Genomic DNA, 18,296 nt, shown 5'->3' with positions numbered 1-18,296 from the left:
AGTCATGATGTTCAACTTTTCCACGTGGCTGGACCTCTGATCCTTTCCTTCCAGGTCCAGCATCAGCCTCTTCATCTCCTCCCATCTCCAGGGACCCTGGCTGGTTAATGGTCACATCCGCAGCAGGAGGGAGTCACCTCTTCATTAATTACGTCGTTCTCTCTGTACCCGATGTGTGGTAGTTTCACTTCTCAAGTATAAGCCAATTTTTTCTCCTTGTACTTAAAATTTTTTTAGATGAATAAGGGAAAAAAATAATACTGTCCTTGTGAATTCTTTGACCTTTTTTTTTTTTCCTTAGACTCAGAATGCTTTTAAAAGCTCAAAGGTTAGGTATTTCCTTTTAGTGAAAAATTAGCTGGTTTGGTTTCCTGGCCTTTTGCTGTTGCAATCATCTGTCTTCTAATGGAGTTTGGATTTTCATAGCTTTACCTGTAATATATACACCACAGAAATACCAAATCGTGTTCCAGCAGTTGATTGACCATTTAACTCTTACCCTAGCTTTTACCGAGCCCTTTGCCGAGCTCTTTGGTCAGTGGCTTGAATTTTTCCCGTACGTGTGCTGCTTTCTTCTAACTTGAGCCATGTGGTTCCCAAGGTTTCGTCTCCACACCACGGCTGCATTGGCTGCCAAGGTTGGGTGGGTCACGTTATGGGTCAGGACAGCCCCTCCCCTGGCAGGAGAGGACACAAGGCACTCAAATGTGTCTCCATATCCAGTCAGCTTCCCCTCTGTGCCTCACTGGTTGCTTTTTGGTTAAAGTGACTTTTAAATTTCTCAATTCATCTGTGGAAACATACATTTCAGATGTAAAGTGACAAATGGGAGGAAAATCCAGGATGAAATAATACTTTTTAAAATCTGGGCATTTCTTTTGACTTACATATATTCTAATTTGGTGATTATGTTCATGGTAGATTTTAGTTTTATACAACTGCTTTGAATTGTGCCAGTTTGCACAGTGTATTTTCAATGAATTTTTTACCAGAGGTAAAATTAAGCTCTCTTTTTTTGTCACCATTTGAGCTTACTTTTTGACTTAAATCTGTACTTTCACTTTTTGTCTCTATATTTTTTATATTGGCTGAGAATATATGTATACTTTCTGGTTTCACATTTTAGTCAGGAAGAGTTTATTTTGTCAGATATACTGTAGCATGTCATCACTTGCCATAACTCAACTTCCCAGTAATCTCAACTGTCTAAATACTGACAAGAGCCAGAAATTTTAAAATAAAAAGGGATGAGATGAGGAGTGGCTTCTGAATAACAAAACAGATGCTACAAAGCCTACAGTTAACTTAGCCCATAGGAAGTTTTCTCAGCATCTCAGATTGAAACCTATTTTTTATTCTTGCTTAAGGCAAAATATCTTATAAGCCAGATTGTGCGGTTTTCATGCGCACAGCAGGTTAGAAGCGGCGAAGTAAAGAGGCTGTTAGAAGTCGGCACGTGACAGTGAAGCAGGAAAGGGAAAGCCCTGCAGTAAACGCAGCTCTACAGGCACCGCTGTTCCGCAGTGAGGCCCCCACCTTCGCCCCCTGCCCCAGGGCTCCGTTACGTGACTTGTCTCAGGAGAGCTGGAGAATGGCTAGCTCAGTGATGGCGAACCTTTTGAAAAACCCTAACTTAACTCTGGTGCCGTGTCACATATAGAAATTTTTTGATATTTGCAGCCATGGTAAAACAAATGTTTATATTTTTGATATTTATTTTATATATTTAAAAGCCATTTAACAAAGAAAAAATCAACCAAAAAAATGAGTTCGCGCGTCACCTCTGACACGCGTGTCATAGGTTCGCCATCCCTGGTCTAGTGAGCTCTCAGAGCCCAGAGAAGCAGGATGCATTTTAGAAAGAGAAGTATACTAATTTCTTTTTTAATCCTCACCCAAAGACATGTTTTTATTGATTAATTTTAGAGAGAGGAAGGAGGGAGAGAGAGAGAAGCATCGATGTAAGAGACAAACATTGATCACTTGCCTCCCAAATGTGCCTCAACTGGGGATCGAATCCAGTGTAGGTATGTGCCCTGACTGGGACTCGAACCCCCAGCCCTTCGGTGCACAGGACGACGCTTCAACACCTGAGACACCTGTGCCTAATGTTTTTTTCCCAAGACTCAGCTTTGTCCAATCATAAGATATCACCATTTTTCCTATTTTTTTCCCAAGAAATAATGTAGATATGTTTAGAGCCTTCTTCTATTTCCTTTTTTTTCCTTTCATGAGTTATACTTTGTTAAAATTTCTATTCATCATTCCTGTGCATGTTTTTTTCTTGGACTGCAAATACACACACACACACACACACACACACTCAGAAGTAATCTTTTGAAGTTTTTATATACATATTTTCTTCACTTAATTATTTTTTACTCTATTTTGGGAGCTATCTTGGTAGTCATTGCTGTTCATTTTAACTATTATTTAATAGTTTACTGTTGTCGAAATTACCACAATGTACTTACACAGTCACTTGCAATGGCCCTTTGTCTTTCCACTTTTTTTACTGTTACCTGTAATGCTGCAGTGAACGTTCATTCCTACACACATCTCCCTGTGTAACTGTATAAACCGTTCTCTAGGATAAAGTCCTGACAGGAAACCTAAAGCATCATGGGGGTTGACTTGACTTCAGCTTTAATACGCGTGTTATCAAATTATGGTCCAAAGTGCTTGTACCAGTTTCCCTCCCACAGGCAGTGTGAGAGTTCCTGTTGCTCCAGATACTCGCCAGCACTAAATTCGCCCGGGTTCTCTTCTGTGTCATTTAAATTTTGTTCATTTTGTGGATATGAAATTTTATCTCATTGTAGCTTTACTGTGCATGTTCCTAATGTGCTATGTGGTTGAGCATAGTTCACGGGTCCTTTGAGTTAGTTACATTTTCTGTTAGTGTTTATGTTTTGATTATGATCAGACTGGATTAGTTATTTGCTTAAGTTCCGTTTTGTCTTTCCTAGAGACTTGCAGCCAATACGGGGAGCAAGCAGCGCAGTCGCCTGTCTGTGATGGCCCAGTACCTCTGCCGCGTTCAGCACGTCTTCACAATTCCAGGCCGGGCGTTTGTTCCCAAACCGGAAGTGAGTTTCTGTTGATTTCTATACTATACCAGAACTAGGATTTAAATGGTATCCATGGCTCTTCTGAGGATCCGTCAGAGGAAATGATCTTTAGGATCTCATCTTATGTGCAAACTGTGCCAGAAGTTTTCCTTTACCTCTCCTGAATCAGAACCATAAAAACCACAATGTGAATCGAAATCACAATTTTCACTCCAGTTTCTCTCCCCTTATTTAGAATGACCAAATGCCCACTTTTATCCATGTTGCCCTGGTCATGGTGGTATTATTATTGTTATCCTTTTTTACACTTTAAATTATTTAAGTATGGATGATAAGGTATATGATCATCCAATCCTGAAAAAAAGAAATCAGTATTTTTGTGTGATTTCTATTAGAGAATACTAGCTAAAGTTACATCAACCTTACTTACCGTGAATGTTTTTTCCACTTTTTGGGAGACCTTAGTGTGGTAATGTTACTTGCATGAAATGGTTTATTTTATCAGAGTTCAAAACACTCCTGTATATATTTAGGAACAAAATATTCCAAAAATAAATAGAAATTATTTTTGAAGTATTTATACACTCATATATAGAATACTAGAGAGGCCCGATGCACAAAATTCATGCAAGGGGCTCTGCCCTTATAGCTTTGGCCGGCCCTCGCAGCCCCTCACAGCCTCAGCCAACCCTTACAGCCCCTCACAGCCTTGGCTGGCCCTCACAGCACCAGCTTCATCCAGGAGGTTGTCCGGACAGTTGTCCAGAAGGTCATCCAGACAGTCATTCTGTTGTTTGGTCCAGTTAGCATATGAGCTCTTTATTATATAAGATATAAAGTAAACTTTTAGTATAGGACTGTTGGATATGTAGACTGCATGTAAAGCCATTAAGCAAAATGAAAGAACCATATAGGTGTCAAAGCAATCCTATCCCATTAATCTGCATTAAAATATTCTTTTTATTAGGAGTATTTTTAAAACATTTGTTTAGAAAATATTTTGACCATTCAGAAGGAATGCATACTTTAAAGTCATTTAAACATCTATTTCATTGATTACCTTTCTAATCCATACATGAAGGAGCCCCTTTTCATTGATCTGTTCCATTAATAGCTGATGACATTGTTGGAGAAGAGAATAATGATCTACCGAGTAAAATAGGCATAAAATATTTTAGTCTCTACTTCTGTATGAACAAGTGAACATTTTTTACTCACATAAAAGGTATTCTTCCCATCCCTGAATTATTTATATGTGAAGAAATGTTCTTTTTCCCCATTTACCATTATCTTGTGAGCAGTGACTGAGCTTGAATTAACAAGTTATAAGGAACAACCATTGCAATGTTTCTTTTGCATATCAAAAATTCAGTTTTTATTTTCTTGTTGAAATATTTGAAATACTCAAGATAATTTAACTTATACTTTTAAAAGCATTCTTTATACTTTAAAAATTACTTGCACATCGCATTAACTCATTGAAGCAGCTCAACGATGAGAGAACAACGATGTTTTTGTTAATGTGGGTCAAGCTTGAGAATGAAATAACAACTTAAAAATAGCCTTTGTCATCCAAATACTAACCAGTGAGAGAGTAGAGGAGATGGGGTGAGTTGTGGCTGGATGACTTCATCTGGAGAAGCCTCTAGCTGCAGCAGGCGAGGGCCTTCTGGAACCTGTTCAGACAAACTACTGTCATCACTCGCTTTACTTACTGTCTAAAGCCCCAGAGGGTGGAGTTTGGTCTGGTTTTGCTTTGCTGTGGTGGTCTTTCCCAGTGTTCTTCCTTTAGTTCCGCCTCATCTTTGAATGTCACCTTGTCGGTTCTCACAGATGTATGTAGATACTTTTCTAAAATGAAAAAAGGGACAGGGAGTTCCCGATAGATGGAGAGTTGGGGTGGCTGGTTGGGCGACGTCTGAAAGAGGTGGACAGCTCTTCTGTCCCTAATGTGCCACCGTGCCGTTCCGCTGGGAAACAGAAGCAAGTTCCTGTGAGTCGCCACCCAGACAGTAAATGCAGACTGTCCCTGGATTCACACCAGGCCAGGTGCTTCTCACACTTGGCAATTTAATTCTTCTATAAAACCAGTTAAGTACCAATTCAGAAAATGTATCAACAGGTTATCTTAAAAAGGAAGAAAAGCTATCAATTAATTGCCTTATTAATATAATCAGTCTCTCTTCAAATTATAAAGTTTTAGATAACCCAGGAAAACAGGGGTGAAGAAAATCTTAAAAAACAGGTATAGTTGTACATGAGAGTTTGTTGGCATTTTAAATAACCTTGCCAATTTTAAAGTATTTAAAATCTTTGTGGAGAAAGTTAAGCATAATCCTGGTGTGTGTGTGTGTGTATATATATGTATATATAAATATCTAAAAGACAAAAGTCCCAGCAGGCATCTGAAATTCCATGTGGGTTACACATTGCTTTACACATAGTCCTTCAGGTTGTAAGCTGAGCTGCCCTCCGGCTTGGCGGTGGGGGTGTGCTGCTGCTTGGGTGGCGGGAGCCACGCCTCTGGGTCCTTTTTCAGGCAGAAAATCGTGCCAGAGATCAACAGCAGCAAAGCTGCGATGAATCCGATGTAGACGGCTCCTCCAGGCTCATGCTTGTTGCTCTCTGGAACTGTCAGATCCAGAAAGTTGGCGACGATCTCCTTTGTGTACCACACTGTGGGTATTAAACCAGAGATCCCCGCAGACATGAGGCAGAGGCCTCCAGCAAGGGAAGCGTGGCTCTTGCTTTCTCTGTCCCCTCCTAAGCGAATGCATTGCATCCCCACCGTGGAAGTGCAGATCCCCGAAACAGCCAGGACGCAGGCCAGGATCATGGTGGCGCGCGCAGCCTGCACGTGGGCGGGGAGGGTCAGAACGGAGAACTTGAAGGTGCAGCTGAACATGCCGGTGCTGTAGCACGTGCAGTCCATCCACAGCCCTTGGAGCTGGACGATGGCCGTGATGACATTGGAGCCCGTGTCCATCGTCACCATCCAGTTGGGCAGCAGGGTGGCAGCCAGCACTCCAGAGACCCCACAGAAGGCCAGGACGAAAGCAAGGAGCTGGAGACACATTGAGGCCATGACGTTAGCGTCGGCTGTCCACCTAGAAAATCCTGGTGCTTAATTATCGTGGCTCTCGGTCAAACTGAAGATTCTGTGCAGTGGAGGAGCAAGTGCAAAGGCTGGGGAAAGAAGGCAGATCGGGGTTGAGGGAGAGAAAGAGCGAAGGGAAAGGCTCTGGGTGCAGTGGAGCCGAGTGCCCAGGCCCCGCAGTGGGCGTGGGGGCGGCTGCTCGGGAAAGGCTCCCCTGGCCTTCAGAGGCTCACCTCCTGGGTGACCGGGTGGCTATGCTGGGTGTATGGCGGGAAGCAAAGAGCTGTCCACTTGGTTCTTTTTAAAACTTCAGCTGTGCTGCCCTAACCGGTTTGGCTCAGCCGATAGGGCGTCGGCCTGGGGACTCAAGAGTCCCAGGTTCAATTCCAGTCAAGGGCATGTACCTTGGTTGCAGGCACATCCCCAGTAGGGGGCGTGCATGAGGCAGCTGATCGATGTTTCACTCTCATCGATGTTTCTAACTCTCTATCCCTCTCCTCTCCTGTCTGTAAAAAATCAATACAATATATTAAAAAAAAAAAAAAAAAACTTCAGCTGTGCTGAAGTCTGCCAAGTGGGCATACACCTGGTTCCAAGAGGTAGGTATACCACATTCCAGCTGTAAGATCTGGCAAGGAATTTTAATTGCATTTTAGGTTTTTAAAACTTATTTTAAGTTAAAATATTCTATAGATAATAAGAAAAGAATAGTTTAAACTAACCCCTTAATATATATTAATGGATATTTTAGAAAAGTTTTAAGTATGCAAAAGATGGTTTTTTAAACAACTATTTATTAAGCGCCCACCAAGTACCTCCACATGACCCAGGGGAGTTGTGGAAGGAGGAGAGGAAAGTAGTGGAAAGAAGTCCGTCACCTGCACGATTATCCCTGAGCTCCAGTTAATAAACATTTGCAAAATCCTTACCGAGGGTGGCACTTCTTCCACTTCAGGTACAAGGTACTCAGAAGCGGACCAGTGACGCTACTACCGGCACAATTAAGCTCCTGTGCTTGCTGCGAGAACGTGAGACCCGTGCTAGTTGGGAGAAGAATCCTTTCCTGACCCACATGCAGCAGTCTGCTGCAAAACCGGTTCTTCCAACCGCTCCCCAGTAGGGACGTCGAGTCTCGAAAGGACTCAGCAGAAATAACCACGTCGTTACTGGTCTGTGAAAGGGTCCCAAAAATAATGTAGCACTTCATTCTTTCCAAGCGAAAAGCTAGCACTTCGTGGCTTGGCTGTTTCAATCTGGCAGCACTACTGTCCTCTTTGAGAAATGTAATGGCTTCTGAAATACAGCAATTACATTCTGAACAGTGTGTTCTATCATGAGTCATATATGTTTGACAAAAGGCAGTATGTATGGGTCAAATCTTGGCTTTCCAGAGCCTCTCTGAGCCTCAGTCTCCTCTTCTGGAAAATGGGAGGATTGTATGTAGGACCTATGTCATGGAGTTAAACATGTCAGTGCATTTTAAGGACTTAGAGCAATATCTACCCCCATGGCAAGTACACAATAAATTGTAATTGTCGGTGTTATTAGTATTTTTATTTTTGTTTCTATCTGACCAGTAAACGTCATGATATTTATTTTATATCATGGCAATTTCTTTTCTCTCGTCCTTCCTTAAGCTGATTGTATTCACTGGCACAGAATCTTAGAGCTGAAAGAAACTGTAGATATAATCTTGTACATCATGATTTTTTCAGATTAGCCTATTTAGGTGGTAAATCACCCAGTGCCACCCAGGTCTCAGCAGCAGGTGGTCAATATCCAGATCTTCCCCTCTTCCCACCTCCCTGCAGCCTGGACGTTTTTCCCGCTACCCCAGTACCTCTGTGAAATCCACCCCGGTGCTTCCTGTGGGAAGCTGGGAAAACTGCTACATCTGAAGGCACGGCACACCTTTAAATACCAACTTCACTCCCTTTCCCACCAAAAATTAAAAAAGCAAAACAAAAAAAGACTCCAGAGGGCATCAGTTGGGCAAATGGCTTAGCTTTGGAGACCAAGTCTGGACTTTTCTGTCGTTCTAACATTGATTCTCTAAGGAGTTAAATCCAGAGCTAGCTGAATCCTTTCCTCTGTTCATAATGTTAAAACGTGAAATGTACAATTTTAGGAGAGGATTTCCCCTAGATTTTGAATTCTTAAGGATCAGACTTACTGTAGGGATCAGAGTGCCTAGGCTTGCCTGCGATCATCCAGTTTCTTTCTTTACATGCTGAGACCAAAATAGGACACAAGTAAAAGTTCCTAAGAAAACACTGAAGCCCATGTTTAGTTTATAATAGCTGTTTTCAGGTTTGGGCTTGGAGCGCCAGCCAGCTCACGAAATTACTGCCTTGCCCCCGCCATGTTCAGCTGGGACTCTGAAGAGCGAGACCGCTGCTCACCTCCTCTGAGCGTCTCTTCTTTGTACTTTGGTTGAGCAACCTGGGTGTGTTGATCAGTCTGTGCTCAGCTCCCCAATTATAGCCCTTTTTTCTCATTAGCCAATACATTTTATGAACCTCAGTGTCCTTCAGACTCCCAGACAGCTTGTCCGTCTTCATTAGCAAGCACTGGCAGTGATAAATGACAGACAGCAAATCCGCACAAACATATGACGCTGCGTGCAGTGAGCACAGCGCTCGCTACTGCTGAGTCCTGGACTTGGAATGCTTTCTTCTGCTGCAGAATGTACGCAAACGGTGTGTTCTCCGAAAAGCAGGTCGCTGCCCTGCTTTTGTAACAGTCCTCTGGCATCTTTGCTAGAGCACCGTGAAACCGTTTGTTTTTTCCTTTCCGGCCACAAGCACGATGCAGTTTGCGGCCTGTTCTCTCAGATTTCTGTCGGGCAGAGAATAAAGGCATACTTTGTTTCCATGGTGGTGGTGGTGGAGAAATACTGTGACAGTAAGCAAACGGCTCCAAGGACGGAACTAACTCTCTCCTGGTTCCAAGCACAGTGCGTACAGAGCAGAACCGGGGGATGTTCTATTTGAACCATCCGCCAAAAGAATGGAGTAGATGTGACTAAAGAGTAAAATGAGTTTAAACAAGATTTACTTATATCAAAAGTAATATTTAAGAACAGATTTGCAACTTAAAATTCAAACTAAGTGGTACTTGAAGAGCTATATTTAGGCCGCTAAGCTTTTAAAAGCTCCCCTTTTCCATACCTTTTGTCCGTAGCCTTCAGTGTTTTAATTCCCTTCGGTCGTTGTCTTCGAATGAACCCCGGTGAGGTTTGATGGAGAGACACCACTTACAAGAGGCTCGCTTTACTGCTTCTGAATATTAGTGCTAAAGCTCCAACAAGCTAACTTGCAAATAGCAAATAAAGAGCAACATAGAAATCTGAGGGGGGAAAACTGCTGATGGTGCCGGAAGATAAATACCAGGTTCTCCATCTCATTTTTTGAGCTGTGGGAGAATTAAGAAAGGAGAGGCGGGGAAGGGAGGGAGTTGTTGTTCCAACAGGGTTTTTTCAAAACCTGAAAGCTAAAAATGCTTTTGTGTCAGTGGATACAGAGGAGGAATTATTTGGGTGCTCACACAAAGACTTTTCTTTAATGTTATGTTTTAGTCCACAGTTATAATTTATTTTTGAATTTTTGTCTGTGTTGGGACATACAGTTTATTATTTGATGTCCCCAATTATATTAAAGAATATGGTCTGAAATACTTTTAACTAAATTGTGCTTTACAAATGATAGCAGAGACTGTCTTTTTATTCTGGTGCTTGTGACTTGACTGAAATCAGGTTTCACAAAATTAGTAACTTTCAAAAGACAGTTTTAAAATAGCGCTATCTAATTCTGCTCCCAGGAACAGCATGCTGTTCCTGCTGCATGGGAAGCAGTCCCGGGCCCTGGCTAGTTCCGCCCCCTGCCGTCATTGTTGGCGCACCCGCCTGTGCTGAGGCTGACACAGGGCGGGTGGAGGGACCCCCTGCCCTTGTCGCTGCCCTCCAGCGTAATGCAGCTGGGGATAAACGGCTTCAGCATGCTTTCATGTACCTTACTATTTTCAAGCATTTTTATTATGCTTCTGCCTTGATACTTATCCAATATGAACTGCCTGTTTTAAAATGGTGAACTTCTGGAATGCAGATATCTTTTATTAACTATAGACCTTTAATCAGGCAGGATTTCTTATATAAGAAAGGATCTGAGAAGTCGAGGTATATGGAGAAATACAGTTCATCGGCATCATTACCTCTTTCTAATGTGGACAGAATTAAAAAGAATGAAACTTTAAGTCCAGATACTTCCCTAGATGAATCAAGTGTGTCTTCTCTTCAGTTTATGTCTCTTCCCCGGCCTCTCCAAGTTGTACATCCAGTTGTGGGTGTGACATCACTGATGACATCTCCGACCAGCCACAGACAAGACCGAGCTCCTGACCTTCCCACACCAGGTCCTCCAGCTTCTCCACGTCCGTTAGTGGCAAATTCATCCTTCCATGTGGCACTTCCTGGATCTTAAAACCAACCTTGCTTCCATATCCAGCTGCCACTCAAACAACAAATGCCTGTTTCTAGGTTTTCAAATTCATCCAGCACCCTACCACCTCCGAGCTGCTCTCCTGGTTGGAGACCTCACCGGCGAGGCTCTGTGTCTGCCTCCCTCGCACTGTTCCCCGCGGGCCAGGAAGGTGCTGGCTTAGAGAAGGGGGACAATAAATATCGAATGAAAGGTTCCAGAAACTGATTGAGTGTATAAAATAACATTAACTGAACTGTACACTACCTTTGCATGAACAAAAGTATAATTCTGTCCTTTCCAAATAAGACTAATTTTAAGTGATTTTGCAGCTCTCTTGTTTTATAATCTTGATATAATAGTATCTGTCATTCAGATAAGCAGCTTCCTATCTGCTGGGTACTGTTTGAGGCACCAGGTTATTTAATTTTCAAGACAAGCCTGTGAGATGACAAGAGTCCTCACTTTACAGATGAGAAAAGTAAGCTCCAGAGAAGTTAAGTGACAACTAAGGTTGTAAAATGAGTGAATAGCAGGTGACACATGGCAGGTGGGAGTCAGGCCCAGAATATTGTGAAATTGGAAGTCCTTCTGCACTCATGGCATTGCCCTGCCTCCACTTGGAACAGAATGTACTTCCAAGTCTTGGTAAATATAAGGAGTTGCTTCTTTCTGGGGTGGTCGGCATTAAGCTGTGGGACACATGAGCCCGGCCATCTCTGCAGCGGACATGGAAAGTTCCCTCTCACCCCTGCGAGTGGCTGCAGAGTCGCTGGCCAGTGGCGCGGCAGTCTGTTTTCTCCTTTAAAATGTTTACAGTTTTCTGTTTTTAAGAAAAAATTACAAGTGCTTGCCGTAGTGCTTGCTTCTCTTAGCGATAACCTGGATGTTGAGAAAAGCTTTGCTTTGCTTTCTGAAAGAACCGGTAACTTACCTGACTGTCTGAGAGAGAATGGCAGGAACTGACCTGTGCTGCTCACCGGCCACCTGAGCCTCGGCTACCTCTGGAAGAGCCCGCAGGCCAGCCCCTGGGACGTGGCTCTGATCCCAGGGGTCTGGGGTGATGCCCAGTCATTGTACGTTAAAAATGCTGCCCACTTAATCCCAGTGAAAAGTTGGGGTTCAGATTTCAAAACAACCAGTCCTTTTTGTAATTTCTGTTCAACCTTGAAAATATGATAGTTCAGCATAAGTTTAAAATTTTCCTGTTATAGCCCCACAAATGTAAAGTGATTGACTTAATCTTAAAGTAATGTTTGTCTTGTCTTCTGACCCAGTCTTAGGAAATTAACAGTATCAGTGATGAACACAGTTAGTCCATTGTTTCCCCTATCTTTATGGTCATTTTCGTTTTGTTTTTTTTTATTTACATATTTTTAGTCCTTTTTTTTTTATTTTAGATTTTTTATTTAAATCTTTATTGTTCAGATTATTACATTTGTTCCTCTTTTTTCCCCCCATAACCCCTCTCCTCCCAGTTCCCACCCCACCCTCCGCCTTCGCTCCCTACCCATTGTCCTCATCCATACGTGCACGATTTTTGTCCAGTCTCTTCCCGCATCCCCGCCAAGAATAGGCAGTCCATTCCCTTTCTATGTCCCTGATTCTATTATAATCACCAGTTCATTCTGTTCATCAGATTATTTATTCACTTGATTCTTAGATTCACTTGTTGATAGATGCATACTTCGTGTTCATAACTAGTATCTTTACCTTTTTCTTCTTCTTCCTCTTCTTAAAGGATACCTTTCAGCATTTTATATAATCCTGGTTTGGTGGTGATGAACTCCTTTAGCTTTTCCTTATCTGTGAAGCTCTTTATCTGACCTTCACTTCTGAATGATAGCTTTGCTGGATAAAGTAATCTTGGTTGTAGGTTCTTGGTATTCATCACTTTGAATATTTCTTGCCATTCCCTAATGTTTTAGATCAGTGTGAAGACTTCTTAACTTAAAATCAGCAGTTTGTAGATAAGGTGATAATAGTGAAAATGAAGATGAATCATCTTGGGTTTTTGTGTGTCCTCAAATGTCTAACAAGGCCATCTAGTTTCTGATGATGTCTGTAGCAAGTCGCATACAGGTTTCTGCTTATAGGTTGTACTTCCATTTGCTCTATTATCGATACCTTCTTTTTACAATATTTTACTCCTGTTCGCCTTCATGAGAAGGATCTTGAGGGCTTGTTTTCTAAGTCTTCATCACACTGTTTTAGAATAATGAGACTGTCTTTGGATTGTGGTGACATTGGCAGATCAATCTAATCTCATAAGTATGTATTAGTTGTGGCCTTACCATTGTATTCTCTTTGTACGTTATTTTGAAGAACAGGACATTTTTTAAAAAACACGGTCATTTATTGGCAGTATCTGAGATGGTGGGCTGAATGCGTCTAGTTTGGGTCCGGCTCTCAGTCACTGCCCCTCCTCCACTTCCTCCTTCCCTGGGACCCTCTCGCTTTACCCAGCCTGGTTCCTGGCTCTTGGCCCAGGCCACTCCGGAGTCATAGGTGGTCCACCCGAACCATTGTAGTGGATCTGAGAGGCAGATATTTAAATTCACTCTAAATTCTTCAGTGAATTCCTTAATTTTATTAAGTCAGGAACCAGGCCATCCCTAGACTGGTGCACTGAGAGACTGAGTTTGGAAAAGGGCTGGCAACATTAAACAGCAATTCCTTTTTGCAATCAAATCCTTTAATAGACTTAAAATCCAGGGGGGAAAAATCCAGTTGTCATTTTAAATAAGAATTCAATTATAAGTAAAAAGCATTTTTGTATCTGTCACCATAGTTACCAAGTGGCTTTCCTGTAGTTTCAGAGAAAATGGGCTCCTTCATTAAAGTAATTCTGATGCTTGCTGTGGGGGCGGGGCTCGAGGAGAGGTGCCCAGGGTGGTAGTGATTTCCCACGGCAGCGGGACGCATTACTGGGAGAGCCCTTTGCACAGTGAGTCTTACAGGGTCCCCACTAAGTGTAACTATATTTGATTATGAATGGACTTTTTTTTTTAAGTTACAATATACTGTTAGCCAATTGGGTACCAAATTCAAACTTTAGAAATCTGCTAGTTTACATGGGGTGCTTGCTATATTTGCGCAAGATTTTAAAATGTTAGGCATTTTCTGTATTTGCAAGTACCACCTGTATCTCAGAGGAACAAAATCAGGCAAATAAAGATGAGGCCAAGTGTCTAAACCCAGGGGAGCTGGGAGTTGTGGGGTCTATCCCTGTACTTGTGTGTTTGTCTTCATGGTATCTGAACATTAGCGTTTTAGTAGTTCGTGGTGTCGGTTAGGTGGGGCTTACATTTACCGCCTGTTTTGCTGAAAGCGTCTTTTCTCTGGAAACTGGCAGGCGTGGGGTGACACCTGGTGACTAGGTTTCCTTTCAGAAGGGCCTGTGGGTAACTAGGAAGAATTGGATTGAGAGGAGAGAAGGAGTTGAGTCAGGGAGGGCGGCCTAAGGAGAGGTAGGGACTGAGTGCCAGGGAGCGGCATGGAGAATTAGAGTGATCGGGTGGGGAAAGTCTAGAGAATGATCTAGAACCTTCCCAAGCAGTTGGGCTCACTTCCCTGCCCCAGAGGAGCAGGGTGTGACATTTCCAGATCATAGTGTGGCTTGGGCTGCTGCTTCCACTCTCCCGGCCGGAGATTCTGCTTTTCCCTCCCACGGAAATGCTCTCTTTTCTCCCCAACCTGCGGTAGCACTCCTGTTCACGTACTCAGGGTTGGGGAACCTTTTTTCTGCCACGGTTAGAAATCTGCCATTTGGAAATTTATAACATCATTTGCTTAATATAATTCACTTAATATAAACTTATGTTGCTATGGGAAAAGCTCCTAAATTTATTGAATTTGGAGTCCTACCAGCAGTTGCCTTGGCAGGGCCAGAGCTAATGATTTCATGGGCCTCATACGGCCCTTGGGCCAGACGTTCCCATTGACCACAAACCTCTCTGAGACCCCTGGATGCTGTGCTGTGGTATTTGTGTGAAGGTCTAAGGAGAGTCTTGGCCTTTTCATCAGAGCACTTGGTTTCCTGCAGGACGTACCTGTTACTAGACTTAGTGAAATGGAATAAGCAACATAGAGAACCCAGCTTGAAAGTATTAAATTTAGTAAGAACATGTAACGTTGTCTGCTGATGTCCCTGTGGAGTGGAGTGACTGCTGTTCCACCGAAGGGGCATGCTCGTCACTAAAACAGTCCGCAGGCCAGTGGACATTTAGGGGACACCTTCAGTGTGGAGACCTTCTCTGGCAGTTTTCACTCCACTGCTCAGAACCACCCTTTTCCAGCCACAGCATCCGACTGTCTTCATGGTGCAGCTGTGGCCCATCGAAAACATCGGGGGCGGGGCAGTGCCCGCTCAGGAGGGAAGGCCAGGATCAGCTTGCCAGTGGGCAGCTCAGACCACCATCCCCCCCAACCCCCCCAGGACAAACACGCTGGCTCCACCAAAAGCCCATCCGAGCCGCCTCATGCTGGCACATCTTCATTTTTATTGTCCAAAGTCTCCTCCACCCTAAAAACAAAAACATAGTGCCCCGCCCTCATACAATACAGCCCGGTGTTAAGGAGTTTTGTGGCTACTAGATCCTTTAGAAGCAAGGCCTCCTAAGAGAACAAGATAACCCCTTTCGAATTTAAAAAATAGAATCCCTTTGGAAAGGCAGTGGTACAACCACATGTCATAAACTGCTGTACTTCCTTCGCCTTTGTAGAGTCTGGGGGATGTTCTAAGTAGCAAATTTAACAAGTCCTTGGCGATAACACTGCCACAGATTGTGAACAGAATTCCCATTTCCTAGGTCATGGTCTCTGGTCAGGCATTTTTGTGCGTGGCTCACATTTCTCCCTTTGAACTTTCGATATTTTTCCTTTGTTATTTTGAATATATTTGTGTGAATCACAGTGAGTCCATTTGTAGAATAAGTCACGCTGTAACTCTTATCAGATATGCCTGAAAAGTTTCATCTTCTGATAAATAATCTCTACAGCTGGTCGCAGCTGGACACAGAAACAGCGACGTTTTTGGTGGTTCCCTTTTTTGTTTGGACCCTGCCTCTGCCTCCAGGGGCATTAAAGTTGGTATCAGAAAGCCATGCGGCTGTGCAGACGACACTCATGACTTCCGTCCAGCTGATTCATGGTGTCTGTGCTGAGTAAGTGGTGTCAGTGGATTCCCTTTCTGGGGAGTTTGATGCTGAGTGGTCCTCAGGGGGGGAGGGGGCATCTTATGGTCGGGACTGCTGCTGCAGCGTATTCTTTGCTCATTCAGAAGCTAAATAAAATCCTGCAGTGCCACCTGTCCTCTGCCCACTGGCTTTGGTGATGATTTGGATTGATCCTAAAGGCCACTGTAAAACTGCATTTCAAAATTAAGTAATTATCAAGCACAGGTCTAATGGATGTCATTATAGAACTGATGCAACCAACTGATTTCAGGTCAGATGCAAATGTAGCATCCTACCTGCCTAGAGAAGATGAAACTGAGGTCCATGTAGGAACACCTTTCTCCTGCATTTTACAAAGATCAGTTGCTTGTAATGTTACATGTGCAGCAAAGTGACGTGTGTTTGCTTATTACCTTGAAGGTGGATGTGGGCGTGGTGCACTTCACGCCCCTGACGCAGCCCAAGATAGAGCAGCCCTTCAAGCTGGTGGAAAAAGTCGTTCAGCATGTGTTTCAGTTCCGGAGGAAATACTGCCATCGAGGGCTTGGGTAAGAGCCCTTTCTCTTCGCTTCATTAGCACACCTTATAAAATCCTCCGTCGCTGTTTCAAGATTCAGAACTGGGTTTTTATAATTCTTCAAGCTGTCTGTAAATAGTACTCTCAGTTCAAATCCTGTGATGCACAGACCTTTGCCGCTGAGGAAAACAGAAACCTTGATTCAGCCTCAGATGCCAGTGACAGGTTTGGTTTAGTTTGATCTTAAGTACAACCTAAAACTGACAGTCACGCTATTTGTAATGACCCTGTACTGGGAAGGTCATGATCTCTCTATCAGCACTTAGACCACCGGAGCTGTTGACTCAAAATTTCTGATACTAAATGTGTGGGTGTTTTTGTTTTTTAAGTATAGTTGGCATACAATATTATGTTAGTTTCAGGTGAACAACATAATGGTTGGACATTATATTACCTCACACTGTGATCACACAGTAAGTCTAGTAGCCATCTGTTACCGGGCACAGTTGTTACTATACTATTGATGGTATTTGCTGTGCTGCACACTGCTTCCCTGTGGCTTATTCACCTCAGATCTGCAACTTTGCATCTCTTATTCTCCTTCACCTTTTACCCATCCTCCCACCACCTTCCCCTCTGGCAGCCACCAGTTTATCTGTGTCTGTTTTTGTTTTGTTAGATTCCATATATAAGTGATATCAAATGGTGTCTTTTTCTGACTGACTTATTTCACTTAGCATAATACCCTCTAGGGCCATCCAGGCAGGTGCAAACAGTAAGATGTCATTCTTTTTTATGGCTGAGTAATATTTCATTATATATCTTTTTCATCTATTCACCTATCAATGGACACCTAAGTTGTTTCTAAATCTTGGCTATTGTAAATAATGCTGAAATGAACAGAGATGGGGGTGCATATATCTTTTCAAACTAATGTTGTTGTTTTATTTGGCTAATTACCCAGAAGTAGAATTGCTTGAACAGTTTTCTTTTTAATTTTTTTGAGGAACCTCCATACTGTTTTCCGTAGTGGCTGCACCAAGTTGCAATACTACAAACAGTGCACAAGGCTTCCTTTTTCTGCAGCCGTGCCAATACTTGTTGTTTGACTTGTTGATAATAGCCGTTCTGTCCATTGTGAGACGATATTGTGGTTTTAGTTTGCATTTCCCTAATGACTAGTGATATCAAGCCAAAATGGTATCATCAAGTCTGCACGCAAGCCCATTTCTATTTAGCACAGAGCCTCTGCCTTTGTCCCGCCGTGTTTACCTGCCCTGCATGCGGGCTCAGGCCTCTCTCCCAAGCCCTTTGAGATGAGCCCTGCAGAGCCCTCGGACTCGAGGGAAGAAAGTAAAATCCAGGGGAAGCTTCACAGTATTTCAGCATCAGTTTTGTTAGGCATTTTAAAACCGTGATCTTGGTTAGATGAAATATAAACTGTGTACCTCACATCAGTTTTAAAGGTGCTTCAACATATCTTAAAGAGGGAACATAACAATTTGCATTTTCACATCAACTGTTTTCTAACTTTACCAAGGAAGTTCATTCTTTTGGGGTGAATGTCCCAAAAACTATGTTCAAATGATAGAGAATCAGAACTAATGATGTATCCCTCAACAATAAACAACTTGCATATTAAAAATTGAGGCAAATGAAACTTATATTCCTCTCTAAGAATGCAGCTGAACAGATGTTACTTTAAACTCACCTTAAAGATGCAGGTATTGATTGAGCTTCGAAAACATGTTCCCCTGAGGGCACACCTTGCAGGTCAGGCTACCTCTGCCTTAGCGGTGGTCCTGCTGCCTGGAGGTAGAGCTGAAGTTCTCTGCCGGGCGCCACCAACGCTCCGCTGTCTCTTCCCCTCTCAGAACCAGGGCATGATCGAAGGAGGGTAGAAGGAAGCATTGTGATTTGCAGAATTGCTAAAGTAAGATTCTAATTTTCTCTCTCTCA

At 42.9% G+C, this 18,296-nt stretch overlaps 2 protein-coding genes across 4 annotated transcripts in view; one reads left to right on the top strand and one right to left on the bottom strand.

Moving 5' to 3' along the window:
- The window catches only part of TFB1M (transcription factor B1, mitochondrial), a 36,743-nt gene that overhangs the window by 18,030 nt on the left and 417 nt on the right, over positions 1-18,296 (top strand). Inside the window, exons 5-6 of one of the 2 annotated variants that reach the window (XM_006757682.2) lie at positions 2,970-3,089; positions 16,241-16,368. In XM_006757682.2, the coding sequence (XP_006757745.1) occupies positions 2,970-3,089; positions 16,241-16,368 (248 nt within the window). Of the gene's footprint in view, positions 1-2,969; positions 3,090-7,123; positions 7,701-16,240; positions 16,369-18,296 lie in introns of those variants that run through there. The other variant, XM_015560027.1, reaches the window with a different exon arrangement.
- On the bottom strand, positions 4,475-18,289 carry CLDN20 (claudin 20). 2 transcript variants are annotated; one of them, XM_006757681.2, is made up of 2 exons: positions 18,049-18,289; positions 4,475-6,257 (listed from the first exon to the last, which is right to left on the bottom strand). In XM_006757681.2, the coding sequence occupies exon 2, from the start codon at positions 6,154-6,156 to the stop codon at positions 5,506-5,508; it is 651 nt and encodes a 216-aa protein (XP_006757744.1). In that variant the 5' UTR covers positions 6,157-6,257; positions 18,049-18,289; the 3' UTR covers positions 4,475-5,505. The 2 variants fall into 2 exon arrangements, with proteins under 2 accessions (XP_006757744.1, XP_006757743.1); XM_006757680.2 differs by lacking the exon at positions 18,049-18,289 and adding an exon at positions 9,339-9,699.

The sequence above is a fragment of the Myotis davidii genome, unplaced genomic scaffold (genome assembly GCF_000327345.1).
Source record: "Myotis davidii unplaced genomic scaffold, ASM32734v1 scaffold1494, whole genome shotgun sequence".
Classification (NCBI taxonomy): domain Eukaryota; kingdom Metazoa; phylum Chordata; class Mammalia; order Chiroptera; family Vespertilionidae; genus Myotis; species Myotis davidii.
The sequence above is the reverse complement of the archived record's forward strand: the minus strand, read 5'-3'. Positions and strand labels throughout refer to the sequence as shown.

What these genes read in the sequence shown, in the direction of transcription:
- CLDN20 (XM_006757681.2), bottom strand. Translation starts at nt 6,156, where the DNA reads ATGGCCTCAATGTGTCTCCAGCTCCTTGCTTTCGTCCTGGCCTTCTGT.